Source organism: Vigna unguiculata, chromosome 6 (genome assembly GCF_004118075.2).
Source record: "Vigna unguiculata cultivar IT97K-499-35 chromosome 6, ASM411807v1, whole genome shotgun sequence".
NCBI classification, from domain to species: domain Eukaryota; kingdom Viridiplantae; phylum Streptophyta; class Magnoliopsida; order Fabales; family Fabaceae; genus Vigna; species Vigna unguiculata.
This window is the reverse complement of record NC_040284.1, coordinates 20,832,536-20,847,638: the sequence shown is the minus strand read 5'-3', so window position 1 is coordinate 20,847,638 and position 15,103 is coordinate 20,832,536. Positions and strand designations below refer to the sequence as shown.

At 26.9% G+C, this 15,103-nt stretch overlaps 1 protein-coding gene across 1 annotated transcript; it reads right to left on the bottom strand.

Moving 5' to 3' along the window:
• Window positions 1-10,194: 10,194 nt before the first annotated feature.
• LOC114188509 (gibberellin 2-beta-dioxygenase 8-like) lies at window positions 10,195-13,610 on the bottom strand. The gene is made up of 4 exons (XM_028077082.1): window positions 13,573-13,610; window positions 12,059-12,694; window positions 10,650-10,968; window positions 10,195-10,568 (listed from the first exon to the last, which is right to left on the bottom strand). Exons 1-4 carry the CDS (start codon window positions 13,608-13,610, stop codon window positions 10,323-10,325), a joined length of 1,239 nt encoding a protein of 412 aa, XP_027932883.1. The 3' UTR covers window positions 10,195-10,322.
• Window positions 13,611-15,103: the final 1,493 nt, after the last annotated feature.

Sequence of the window (15,103 nt, the reverse complement as noted above, 5' to 3'; positions counted from 1 at the left end):
AATATTCAAATTATAATATATTTTAAATGCTTCTTTATTTCAATTTTTGTAATTATAATGAATGTTTTACACTAATAAAGTTATAATACATCACTTGATCAAAATTACACAAAGAACAAATATTAAACCAATAAACATATATTTTGTATATTTTGAACTTCAATATATGTTGGATGGTGATAAAAAAATCATGGTAATTACATTGAATTTTTATATCATAGTAAATCAAACAATTATAGTGACAAAATTACAATATGATTGATAATTAGTTAGAAAATAAAAAATAATTATCTAAAATATATCAAAGTAATATTTTACATGATAAAAATAAACAATAAATAAAAATATTAAAAAGTTATGAAATGTGTCATAGGAACAACTTGAGAAACACTCGAATGAAACAACACAAAGGAAAAAAATTTATATAATTAATGATATGATAAGATTGAAAAATACCTTATCTAAGAAAACTTTTCAAATACTAACATAGTCAATGGTTGAGAAATAACAAAATTTGATAATAGTAGAGTAAAGAATATACATTTTTTATATTACCTAATGAGTGAAAGGTTTTTGCTATTAGTCACTTATATTGGGAGTGTTAAACATTCTCATGTGAAAGGAGAATATACAATGACTAAAAATATTAAAAAAGAATAGAAATATTTAAATGTGAGACATATAAAATATTTAATTGACATACATCATTTGAATATAATTACATAAAGGTTATGATAAAATGAAAAATATGTTAGAGATGCAAATGAATTTTACGACAAACTAAACAATTACAAGAAATAAAAAATAGAAAGTGTATAATATATATATATATATATATATATATATATATATATATATATATATATATATATATATATATATATATATACACACTAGCGTACACAGGCGCGCTATCGCGCTTGTGTGAGCATTTTTTAAATATGAATGATAATATGTTAGTAGGTGATAATACTGTAATATTATTAAGTTAATATATAAAATAAATTTATATTTATTAAAAAAAAGTGGAATGAATAGAGAAATTAATTGTTGATGATTTAAATAATTATATTGTAAAGGGTATAATTGACATTATGAAATGTGAACACAAAAGATAGAATCATCTTTATATATATATATATATATATATATATATATATATATATATATATATATATATATATAAAGTTACTTATTTAACCGTGAATATTTTAATAATTTAAACTGAGACAGAAATATGACGGGAACAGGTATTATGACGGATATGGAGACGAGAACGGGACGGATATGTACACCACCATACCCAAGTGAAAAAGTCAAAGATTTCTCATACCTATATCCATGCTCAATCAATGTGAAAATTTCCGGTCAAAATAGAAATAGATTCGGATTAAATTATAATTAACTAATGTTAAAAATTTATAAAATAAAATATATATAATAGACCAAATAAGATATACACCACATCACTCTAATTTATAAAAAAATATTAAAAGAAGTAGTTTTAAATCGTGTTTATTTTCAATTCAAAATTTATTAATTATTTTTACCATCCTTTAATTAGATTATTTTATCTTATCTTTAGTAAATAAAAACGATTTAGTCTACTCTTAATGCCTTAGTAACAGTTCAACTAAATGACTCTACAGACGAGTTCAAGATTTTTAACTGCTATTGTAAATTTTTCTTATAATTTATTAATTTGGTTTATTCTATGTACATATTAAAATAAACATGATTATGCAAATATTTGTAATATATTATATTATTAAATGTTCATTAATAATTAAATTTTGATTTATAACTTTTTAAACTTTAAACTGTATTATTTATTATATAGTTTTAATTAATATTTCTTTATTTTTTAACACTATTTCATTATGCTAAATAAAAAAATAAATAGACTAAGAATTATTATTTTATTTAAATATGATTATTTACTTTTAATTTCCATTGTTATTACTGGTTTACAAATTAAATAATAATTATGTCATAGTAGAAAATATAATTTTAAATTAGTGGAAACATAGGTCGGTTCAAACCTATAAAATAAGTTTTAGTTTTAAAATATAACTATTATTATACTGTAATAATTATTTAAATGTAGATTTGTCACCAAATTTTACAATTATAATATAATTATAATTGATCTTAAAAGATTTTAACTATAAAATAGTAACGTAACAGAGAAATTTTATTCTCTGGAACCTTATGCTCTTATTTGTTGTGAATTTACTATCTCCAAATAAAAGAAGACGAAAATGATGTCTTTATGTTGAAATTGTTCATAACTGACACCATTAAATCCATGGTGAGCAAATTTATGAAGAAGGAGAGAAATTTTATACATATATATTTTTTTATAACTGACACCATTAAATCCCATTTATAACTGATCATAGAAGAAACTAGTTTGAGACCGTGCGTATGCACGGATTGTTCTTTTATATTAGTTTTAATGAAAAATAATATAATTATTATTATTTTTGAATGATTAATTTATTTAAATAATTATAATTAAATGTTGTAATTATATATAATTAAAATAATAATATTTAAATAAAGAATTTGATAATATAAAAAATTAAATAATTGATCATGAATATTTTTTATAAGTAAATTAATTAAAAATAAATAATATTATTTTAATATTAAATTTTTTAAGATCATAATAATAATAATAATAATAAATTATACTAAAAATACTACTAATAATAGTAATAATAATATAAATAAAAATAACAATAATAATAATATATTTATCCATAATATGTACACATAAAAATAAAAAAAGATCAAAACACAAATAAAAAATAAAAAATCATAATCATGCAAATAAATGAAATAAAAATTAATAATGATGCAAGTAAATGAAATATGATCCGTTCAAAATATAAAATATATGTACAAAAATAAAATAAAAAGTAAATATATTATGAAATATTATTCTGTACAAAATAAAATGAAATTGATATTAAAATTTATAAATATTAGTGTTTTTCCCGTACAATGCACAGAACTATTTAAAAATATAATGTTTTATGTTATTATAAATAATTATAATATTTAAAGTTAGAAAAAATTATGCAATAAATTAGGATGTCTATATGTTTTGATTTATAATTTTAATAAAAAAACTTGTATAATTTAAATTGTATAAAAATGATGACTTTTTTTTCAAATATTTAAAGTTATTAATAAACACTATAAATGAGATATTAATGTAAATATTTATACCCAAAAATTAAATTAAATTAATATTTATTTATATTATATTTAAAACCAATATTCTTTAATTGATATTAATATTTATTTATATTATATTTAAAACCAATATTCTTTAATTGATATTAATATTTATATTTTATAGATAATTAAAATATATTAGTTGCATAAAAATTAGTTTAACATTTATTCACAACAATGTTTAACAATTATGAAAATAATTTGATATTTGTGCAAAAGTAATGTATTTAATTAAAAGAAAATTATTTTTTAACCATCTATTTTTTACAACTTCATTTATAATTTTGTTTAAGTGATCTTCCATTTATAATTTTCTTATTTCTTTTATCTTTTTAAATTAATTAGAATATGTGACAGAAAATTGTCAAAATATGAATTGTGAACGTATCATTATCCTTAATTAAAAGTTCTTAGGAAAATAATTTCGATATTTGTGTGGAAATAGTGTATTTTTTTTGTAAACTAAATCAAAATTTACTTTTGCTTCTATAAATTTATTTATTCATTTAAAATGATATTCTAAAAGTATATAAGTTCATTAATATAAACTAAAACTATAATAATAATAAAACACATTTTATTTTATATATAGTTTTATAAAAAAAATTAACTATACAATAAGTAATAAAAATATATTCACACCTAATTAATTAGATGTATTTTAAAAAATATATAAAATGAGAGAAAGAATTTATATTATATAACTTAATCTATTGTAAAAACAATATATTTAAAATATAGTATTCAATAATCTTGTAGAAAAAAAATATTTATAATATGATTTGTTTTAGGAAATATAATATCTCTACAAATATTTAATTCAAATTCATTTACAATATTTACTATATGGAGGCATTTGTTTTTTATTGAAATGGCAGATTCACGTGACAATAAAATTGAATATAACAAAAAAAATAAAACATGAATACAAATAAACATAACTGATAAAATATTAAAAAATAAAAAAACCAATAGCTTGAATTGAATTCTAATAAGATTTTTAAACCAATAATTTACTTAAAGATTTTATTTATGCAAAAAAAACATATTTAAATATTTGTTTTTAAGAATCCTGGTATATCAAAAATTAAGTTTTTCAGGATAGAAACAGAAATAAAATAGAAATTTTAAATTCTTTAAAAATTTATTTTATGTCCAAAATATATATGTAGTTATAAGTATTTTTCAAATTCTAAAACTTAATATAAATTTAACCTTTTGCACAAAATTTTCTAGGTTAGATATTATGTTGATAACAAATAAAAAACAAAAAATGATGAGATGTTTATTGTTAGGTTTTATCACACAGAAATTTTCCATCAAACTATAGTTTGTAGTCATACTCTTGACATTTTTATCATCATTTAAAATGAGTATCTTAATCATTTTTTTGTTTTTATTTTTGAAACGGGTACATGTGATTATACATATATAAATATTGGACGAAAAAGATGAAATTTAATTATATTTTATTAAAAAATTTAATAATTTTATTAGAGGTAGATTTTCATTGTATCAGAATAAATAAAAAAAAATTGCATACAAAGTTTGTATCATTCTACATTTTTAATTAACATTGAAAAAATGATATATGTTAGTTAATAGCAATCAAAAATACTACTATAAATATAGAAAATAGATAATATTGTGATTTTAATTCAATTGAAAATTGTATTAACTAAATTTTAAACATTTTGAATATATTATTTATATAGATATTGTATTCATATACAATTTTATTAAAAAATAATAATTTTAATTATGTAATAAATGTTAATAAAACTATCGTATTTATGAATTATATCAAATCTAGTTTTAGTTTTATATATTTTTATCCAATATTTTTGTGTGAAAAAAATAAGTGAGAATTCATTTCTGTATAGTATAAGGCAAAAGAAAAAGAGAAAAATAAATACATTAAAACTATTGTAAGATAATATTTTTAATTCATAAAATTAAATCAAATATAAATCTTCATATATATTTTTTACATTCTTGGACATATTATTATATTAAAACAATACATTTGATAGTAATGATAAATTGTTATTTTTACATATAACAAAATATAATTACTCTCCCACAATTTACTTTTATTGCTTTCTCAATTTTATTACAAAAATAATCATAAATTATACTCTCTAAATTTTTTATAAATACCTATAATTATAAGAATGTCTTATTTTAAAAAATGAAAATCTAAAATGTAACAATAAAAAACATTAAATTAAATTAACAAAAATCAATTGACAAAATATGATTTCTCAGATCTACCAAGTACACTTTTATTTAGTTTCTTGAGAACATATAGTCTCGAAAACATGTGAAAGAGAAGTTGTCAAAAGCATTTAATTACTAAAGAATTAAAACAATTACAATTTAAAAAAAAAAAAACAAAGTAATGCTACATTTCCATATGATGCAGTATGCCAAATTCAGTTTGAATATTCAAAAGTAGAGGAAAAAGTCACACCCACGCCTGCATGCTGTGAAACCAGTAGATTTATTCACCTAGTTTTCCTTTAGTATGTTTTCATTTGTGAATTTAATAATGGTATTTACTTTCACCCATTAGATTGATTCACATTATTTGAAACTTTCATAGATATAGCTTGGTTAGATAAGTAATAGAAGATATTTCAAATTGTTAAAAATTGAAAATTTGAAGTAGAATGCATAGTAAGGGCTTTCTGCCCCGGTTGTTTTTCACATTTTGCCTCGGGTCTGGAACCGAGGCATATTGGAACGAGGCCAAAATGTACCCCTTTTGGCCTCGGTTATCACCCGAAGCCATATACCCAGTTTTATGCTTCGGTTGTTTCAAAACCGGTGCCATATACCCAGTTTCACGATCGCAAAAAACCACCTTCCAGATGCCCTGCAAGGGTCTCTCCGGCGTGGGCGAGCCTCTCCTTCTCCCTGCAACCTCCATTCACACCTAATCGGAACCCCCCATTCCATTCTAGCATCAAACACTCAAGCCTCTTCCCCAAACACACACATCTAATCAGAAGCGGAGAAACCACAGGAGGAAAAGAAAATATCGCCGGCGAGTCAGATCTGGTGTGGGTCTCGCGAGCAGCAGCGACTTCAATCACCGTTGGGAGCGCGACAACAGGGCTCATGGCATGGCTTCCAGACCTGGTGTGGGTCTCGCGAGAAGAAAGGTCGGAGCAGCGAGGGAGGCAAGGCCACGGTGGGCGCGACCACATTGCGAGCACCGAGCGCGACCATGGAGAGGGGCCTGAATTGGAAGGCGAGCTTGGAGGGTGTGGTGGCAGTGGGTGCAGCAGAGAGATTGAGAGAGAGAGAGAGAGAGAGCGAGAGAGAGCAAGGGGAAGGAGTTGCGGAGGCGCGGGCGCGGGGAAGAAGAAGGGTTCGCGAAATTCGAACCCTAAATAAACCCTATGGCTTCGGTTGTTAGGGGAACCGAAGCCATAAATCCCCTTTTGGCACCGGGTCTCCTTAGACCGAGGCCAAACAACCACTTTTTGGCTTCGGGTCTTACTAGACCGAGGCCTATACCACTATTTGGCACCGGTTTTGGGGGAACCGGGGCCTATACCCCTCTTTGGCTTCGGGTATTTGGAGAACCGAGGCCTAAAACTTGGCTCTAATTGCAAAAATGCCACCGCGTCATTATATGCTTCGGTTCCTGACCAACCGAGGCATATAAGACGAGGTAAAATGGGAATTCTGCACTAGTGGAAACCAGTAGATTTATTCACCTAGTTTTCCTTTAGTATGTTTTCATTTGTGAATTTAATAATGGTATTTACTTTCACCCATTAGATTGATTCACATTATTTGAAACTTTCATAGATATAGCTTGGTTAGATAAGTAATAGAAGATATTTCAAATTGTTAAAAATTGAAAATTTGAAGTAGAATGCATAGTAAAATAATTCAATCATCCACCAACCACTTCAAAACATATTTATACAGTCAAAAATATATGAAAGATTACACTTGGGAATGAAATCAAACAATTGGAGGACTTCTTTAAATAGTCGTTATCACAAAACATGTTAAGCTGATAGATTTTTCTTTATTGTTTATATTTTTTTTTTCAAATTAACAGAGTAAAAAGTTATGAAAAATTGAATTGTGGGATCAATGTTATAAAATCTATAGCAAGTCATACCATTTGTTGGGTCAAAAATGTTAAGAAACAAATATAATTGGAGTATAAGAGTAGAGATGAATTCAATAATGATTAATGTAAGACTAACTATGATAAATTGTTGGTTGAATTATTTGAAATGTCCTTCTACATTCATCTCATAGTCTAAATTTGAGGAATCATAATATTTGGGTTGATAATTGTTACTCTGTTATGAGAAGTAAATAACATATTTAATAAATGTCAAAATTAATTCAATAGGACGTCAAAACTTTTGTAAATAATTGTAAACATAAAATTATTTATTGCTAACCAAATTTTCAAACAAACATAATATATTTGAATAAATAAAACAATATAAAATATGTAATCCAACACAATACATACATAATTATATACAGTAAATATCATCATAATTGTTTCAGATCAAATTGTCAAACATAATCTTCCCACAATTCTAAAATATTTTAATATTGTCTCACCTAGTATGACCACAATCGGTAAATATTTCACATATAAGGTAAACATATTGTTGCTTCTTTTGTCATTGTCTAGTTCAAAGAAAACGGGTCACTTTCGGCCAATTTGTTCTTAGAAACAAACTCCTTCCACCCTCTACCAATATGTATTGACTTCTTGGAAATATTTATAATCAACAATTTACAATTTAAATCATGCAAGTTTTTGTGCAGGACAACATAATTGAAATTAGGCTGACGAACATAAGTTCAAAAGTCTAATGGTAAGACAATGAGAAGAGAGTGAGGACTGTCAGGTTTTACAGAGGGGGTTTCACCGGGGAGAACAACACCAATGAGACCTGAGCCCAACCACATAAGACACTGACACCACTCTCAACCCAAAACCTTAAGGCAATGGGTTTATGGGCCTTGATCTTTATATGGTGCTCTACTTTCTTAATTCTGGTCAATGTGGGACTTAGACTCACACTTGGATTCCTAACAAGGACCAATAATAAAAAATAGGGTTTCCTATGAAGAGATGGTGAGAAGCAAGACAACAAAGACATTGAGACATTTAGAGTGAAGAAAAAGAAATAGGATTTTGGTCATAGAGAAAAAGAGACGGGAGAGGATGATTGAAAAGTTATGACTCAAAAATTAGGATTTTAGAAATGTGCATACTTCTCTACGTGTCAAACAAATAGAGTTGATAAAATTTCCACTTTTAGTTAATTTTTTGTGTGGTTTTTATGTTTGATAAGAAATTTTTATATTTTGTGATGATTTCATTTGTATATTTGTATATTGTATTGACTAACATAGATGAAATGGGGAAGAAAAACAAGTCATGCACTTTGATCCTTAAACCAAAAGAAAAAAAAAAAAGTAGTGTGGTTTCTAAACATGTTTTCTATTTCTTTTCTTTTTACTCAAACAAAAATTACGACACTCAACTCAAGATATTTTGATTTATTCTTTTTATCAAATCTTATTATAGAAAAACCACTGTCTTTTTCAGTTTAAAATTTGGATTTAAAACTAATCATGATATTTATACAGAATTTTGGTCGTACGACGACGACAAAATAATATAAGAAATGTGTACATTTTTCTAGAAAAAGTTATTTATTAGATTGGTCAAAACTTTCGTCTTTCACTTCTTTGATTTAAAAAAATGTTTTTTATACTTTTTAATTAGAAAAACGTAACTTCAATTTTATATTTGGGTAGAAAAATAGGTTTTTTACTATTTCAAATTAGTGTTACTGATACAATATATATATATATATATATATATATATATATATATATATATATATATATATATATATATATATATATACCACTGTTAGCTTCATGCCCTTACCCTATAAGAATTAACCAATTGTTAATACGTCTTCCCCCAAATTCTATATGACATAACCACCATTGCCTAGTCATGTTTACCTCATTCTTACCACTAGTCAAATCCAATTACCCTTACAATCCCATATTTACTCTAGCAACGTCTCGTTAAAGTGTTCAATTTGGTATTTCAAGTATTTTAAAAGGTTTAATATATTATAAAAAATTATTTGATTATATATATATATATATATATATATTATAATGATTTCTTATTTTATTTTAATTTTAATTTTTTATCTATTTAACATTAAGATAAATTAATTAAATATTAATGATTTTAGTTTTGTTCATTAACAAAATAAATTTAATTTGTAAGAGTATAAAATATTAAAAGTTTTTTTTGTAAGTTCATGTGATTTTTGTGAAATGTAATTAACAAAATAATTTAAATACTATTTTAATTTTATAAATCAATAATTTTTCAAATTTAATTCATACTTATTATTATATATATATATATATATATTTTATTGAGTATTGAGAATTATGAAACAAGAATAAGTTAACAACAATCTCAATACATTTCGTTACTTATCTGTATAAGACAACAAATGATGAGAGACTAATAACTTTATGTTGAAAATGGAACTCCCAAGTTATTTGAATAATATTTTGAAAAAAAATAATTTTTATCAAAATAAAAAACTAAAAATAAATAGTACATTATTATATTATTTTTTATTTCTACCAAATCAAATGGAGAATCTAATATTAGAAATAAAATATATGTTGTTAGTCTTTAATCGAAACAAATTAGAATATACTCTATTCTTAAATACATAACAACATACTTGTTAATAGTTAATAAATCATAATAAAATTTATAATGTTATTCACCATTTTATATTAATAATAAGTCAATAAACAAACTTAAAATATATTATATTTTTCATGTATATATACAATAACATCATTTCTTATTTTCTTTAAGTGAATTTCTCAACGAAAATGTTGTAAACAAACTCATTTTAATAATTGTAAAGTTTATGATGGAATGTTGGTAGCAAAATCTATATTTTTGAACATAGCATGAAGCATGAATAAAGGGAAGAACACCAGAATAGGGAACTGAAACTGATGAGTCAAAGCAATGAAACTTGAGAATTTTGGTTGTGGTGAAATCTTGAAAGTCCAACTTTGTGGCCTAAGGCTTTGATATCTTCTTGCACTTGTGCTCTGAACTCATTGTAAGTAAAGGGCTTGTACTTTGAGCTTTCAATCACAACTTCTTCACCAGGGAACGCGAAATAGCACAGTGAAATCCTCTCTTTATGCTTGTTCATGCTCACTCTGTGTGTCACACTTTTGTATCTGTCGTTGCTAATTGCCTAAACCAAACCAGAACACAACATTACGAACCTATGTTGATAATAACCATAAAAGCACGAACATAGGAAAAGAACACGGACCTGCATCATGTCTCCGAGGTTGACAATCAAAGTGTCGGGAATGGGTTTTACATTGAGCCATTGATGATGTTTGAGAAGCTGAAGGCCACCAACTTCATCACCTTGGTTCAATATGGACATGACTGAGCTATCAGTATGAGCCTCCATGCCCCAACCACCATTTGTGTCAGGGCAATTCGGGTACCGATACACACGCATCATTCCAACTGCTAAGTATTCCTTTGAGTTTTTAATATTCAACTCAAGGTTCTTCGCCATAGCTTCCAATAATCTTCTGCCAATTCTCGACAAATGCTTTTCATACTCCATTACCAGAACTCTACCAAACCAAACACATTTAAACTCAATATCGTACAATCCTTATAACAATGATAAAGAGGCTATCTTTGATGATGTTGAAATAATTAGTTTTTGAGCTGTTGCCTATATCGGATGCCCAAGTAATTAATTTATATGAATTATGTGAAGAAATATAATATATATAAAACAAGATTCAACCTTATCCTATACCTAATAAAAAAATAAAAAAAGTGAAGCACCTAATCGATTTGTCTCCCTTATCTAATTGTTTGCCTCTCATAATTTATTACCCGTGGACCAATTAGATTAGCTGAATGAACTTTAGGCGCTAAACTATTAAATATCTTGTGTTGTTTTTAATTAAAATTAAAATTTTGCTATGGTCATACGTTTGTTTTCATCTTATAATTTTATTTACATAAATAGCTGAAAAAAGCTTCATAGTTCTAATAAAAAAAAAAACACGTAGGTAACTAGGTTCAATTGCAAAATTGGTAGAAATATATGTCTCTTCAATTTGTTCGTTTTTTCCTTAATTTTGTTGGTGAAGGAAATTATAATAGTTAAACATTACCATCAAATCTGATAAGCGTCCTCCATGAAAATACACAATCTAATTGGTCGAAGCACCCGTTCACGTGGTCCATCAGGTGTCATAATCTGGAAAAGGTGACGGGTACCCCACAACCAAAACCATGATCCCTATGTGTTTTCAACACTAATAATATTTCCGTATTATAGCAATAAATTTAGAATATTTAATATAAAAAATTTCATAACCTCATTGAATAAGATTGTATCCGGTTTGTGATTAAACTATATTATAATAATAATAAAAATTATATATATGTTCTTTAAATTTAATAATAATAATGATAAGAAAATTGAAGATTATATATTTTATGTAAAAGATTTAAAATGAATTTTTTGAAGGCACATGCATGTAGACAACAGAGCACAGAACACAAGACAGAAAGTCCAAAAGATAGACCCGAGGGCCTGCCAGAAAGAAACAAAAACCAATAAACTATAAGGGAAACAAAAGGCATAGAAAAACATGGAAGAAGACAAATGAAAATAATGCAAGTTGTTGGTGATGTTGTTCTAACCTTACGGACTCGAGTGTGGGAAGTTGAGGGTTGAAGTGGGAGAGTTGACTCAACGGCACATCAAACCCTTCAACCCAGTTCATGTTTTGGGGGCTTCTCGTTAGGGCTGTCCCCGATGGTGTTAGGGCAGGGGTGCCCCAAAAGTATGTCACAGGGCTGCCACTGCATGCACTTTCTTTTGCCTCAAACGACACAGAGAAAAGTTCCTTCGCCGCCTCTTGAAGCTCTTTCAAAAGGGTCAACGGAACACCATGGTTGACCAGACGAAACAAACCCCAGTTCTTGCACGCTTCTTCCAACTTCTCATGGTGCAAGCACTCGAGATCTATGATGGGCACAGGATCCGGCTCCTGAAACTCTTCATCCGGGTCGGAGTTAGGTGGTGGTGGTGGTGGTGGTGGTGGATGTCGCTGCTGCTCCAGGTGGCGGAGAACGGGAGGGTAGGACTCTATGTTGTTCATGCTGTTGTTGTTATTGTTGACAAGCTTGGACCTATAGAAATCTATCGTATGTGGTTTGGTTTCTTTAATAGTAAGGTTGAGAAAATGAAAACAGGTTGTGAATGCATGCTGTGATTCAAACAGTGGCTGAATGAGATTGGTGACTATATATATATATAGAACTGGCGAAACGGTTCTGTTGGATCAATTATTTATATTATTTTAAGTTTTGAAAAAGTAAAATGACTCTTTCATAAACAAACGGACGAAAAACTGTTGAAGAGGTAAGAAAATTGGTCTATAGGAACTATTGAGTCAATGAAATATTTGATGATGGGATAATATGAAGAAAAAGAAAAGTGATGGTTGGAAATTGAGAATGATGAAGAGTGTTTTGTTTGGAGTGGAAAAACTTATGTGATTCTAGAGGATTCTGCAAGGGTTGGTTAGGGGACCAAAACTACATAGAAATTGACAAGTGTCCATGAGCCCCCTCTGTGCAAAGGTCCAAACAAAAGGAGAGTTGTCCAGTGTTGGGACCATACGGTGCATGGATTGGTCCCCCTGCACTCACTACCCTATTCCAAAGGGATGGTGAACAGATTAACCAAATCAGATGCTATACATCATGTGTGTGTGTGTATCACCACCGACCCATGTTCTTAGTTAAGATGCATATATATCACTTTCTCAAAACAATGTTCTGTAAATTGTTTATGGAAAGAAAATGGAAAGAGTTTCTGTGTTTTTTCCTTATTAGAATCGGAATTTCAAAACATGTCACTGGGTTGTTCAAGATGATAAAGTCATATCTGGATCTGTTTTTAATCAACTCATCACATCAAAATTAACTTCTATGCAGTAACTGTCTATCTAATCCAAAGATGTAACGTGGCGAAGAAATAAACAAATAAGATGCTATATATCATATCAAGTGTTTGGACATGCATGCACCTTCTTAGTTAAGAAGTAGATGGATATTTTGGAGAAAAAGTTAGTGGTATATTAATTAATTACCTCTTGAAACAATAAGTGGGGTGAGTTCATTTTTGAGGACCACCCAAGTTACATTACAGCCAAAAATGCATGGCAGTGTACTGCGTGCGTGCCATTAATATTGTTTGTCTGTTTAATTCAGTGCTTTTTCTGCTTTTGACTTTTATCTCCGTAAAAAAGTACAGATGCTTTTTCTTTTTTGTGCCAGAAATAATGTTCAAAGTTGATAAAACAATAACCTGAGGGAGAATCTGCAGATTTGTTAGGGCTTTCGTCGCAATCTAGTTGAGATCAAAGACTCGATTGTGATGTTTCATGCACTTTTGGGACTCATGCATACCTATGTATATATGAAGCCAAGTGGGTTTGCTCTCTAAAATTTGAGTAACTATATTATTAATGGATGTATGACAGTTTTTAATGTTGTTCTGAAATATGAATTTTTCCTTAATTCTTTTGTTTAGATTTTTTTGGATGATCTTTGGTGTTTGACTCTTGAGTGGTTGCACTGTTGGTGCACTTTTGGTCTGATCCTTATTGGTATAGATGGGTTCTGTTTGGTGTTCCATTGATTCATTGTTCCTGTGGAAGCTAGAGTTGGGTATGTTTTATTTAGAATTATTATAACCAATAATCCAGTTTGATCCGACTCGTTTACGAGTGAATCAAAAAAATTTGAACTAGATCTGACCCATCTCAGATCGGTGAATTAAACGGATTAGATTATTTAATTAATAAAAATACTTTTTTTTTTCAGACAAAACTAAATTATAATTTTAATTAAAATCTAAATAAACTTTAATACAATCATAAAAATACAAATTATTTATGTATTGGTTAAAAAAATAATTTAACATGACTCAAATGCAAAGTCTAACTTAACAAAAAAATATTTGTGTGACCCTTCATTTGTGAGTTGGTGAACGAACGGATTCAACCCGGATAAGTCAGGTCAAAATTTAACCCGTATTAAAATTTGTAAAAAATTTCTACCCAACTCAACCCGAATCCATGATGAGCGGGATTCACTCGAATTCTAACTGTGACAATTCTATTTTTATTTATTTTACGTACTTGTTTTGGTTAAGTGGAGAATGAAAAAGGTGTTTACAGCTGACTTATTTTAGTTTGGTTATTAGATATAAGTTCAATAGTTTTATATAAATAATTGTGTTAAATATTTGATAAAATATTAAAATGTATACTTTTTTTAAATTACTGAAATAGAAAAATTTAAAAAAAATAATAATAAATTGTGTAAGTTTGATACGACTTTACTGTAAAGCTATACTAAGATTATTTCATAATATACTAAAATCGTGTCAACTAACGAGCCTTCACTGAAAAAAAAAAATTTTGATTAATGATTAATTTTATTAAAAAATAATTAATTATTAATTATTAATCATTATAATAACTAATTTAAATACTAATTTATAAAATAAAAATTATTGGTAACTAAAATAATTTCAAAAAATTATAATTAATTTATAAATTAATAATTAAAATATTTTATATTATGAATTGATTTTTAAATTCGTCACTAATATTAACTACCTAAATTTTAACTAAAAAAATAATTTCTAAATTAGTCTTTAAGTAAAAATTT

Excerpts from the sequence above, each read along its gene's own strand:
- LOC114188509 (XM_028077082.1), bottom strand. The coding sequence starts at position 13,610 with ATGGCACGCACGCAGTACACTGCCATGCATTTTTGGCT. Across the intron at positions 10,969-12,058 it reads CCCACACTCGAGTCCGTAAG|AGTTCTGGTAATGGAGTATG; the intron begins GTTAGAACAACA and ends TTGGTTTGGTAG. Across the intron at positions 10,569-10,649 it reads ACCTCGGAGACATGATGCAG|GCAATTAGCAACGACAGATA; the intron begins GTCCGTGTTCTT and ends GGTTTGGTTTAG.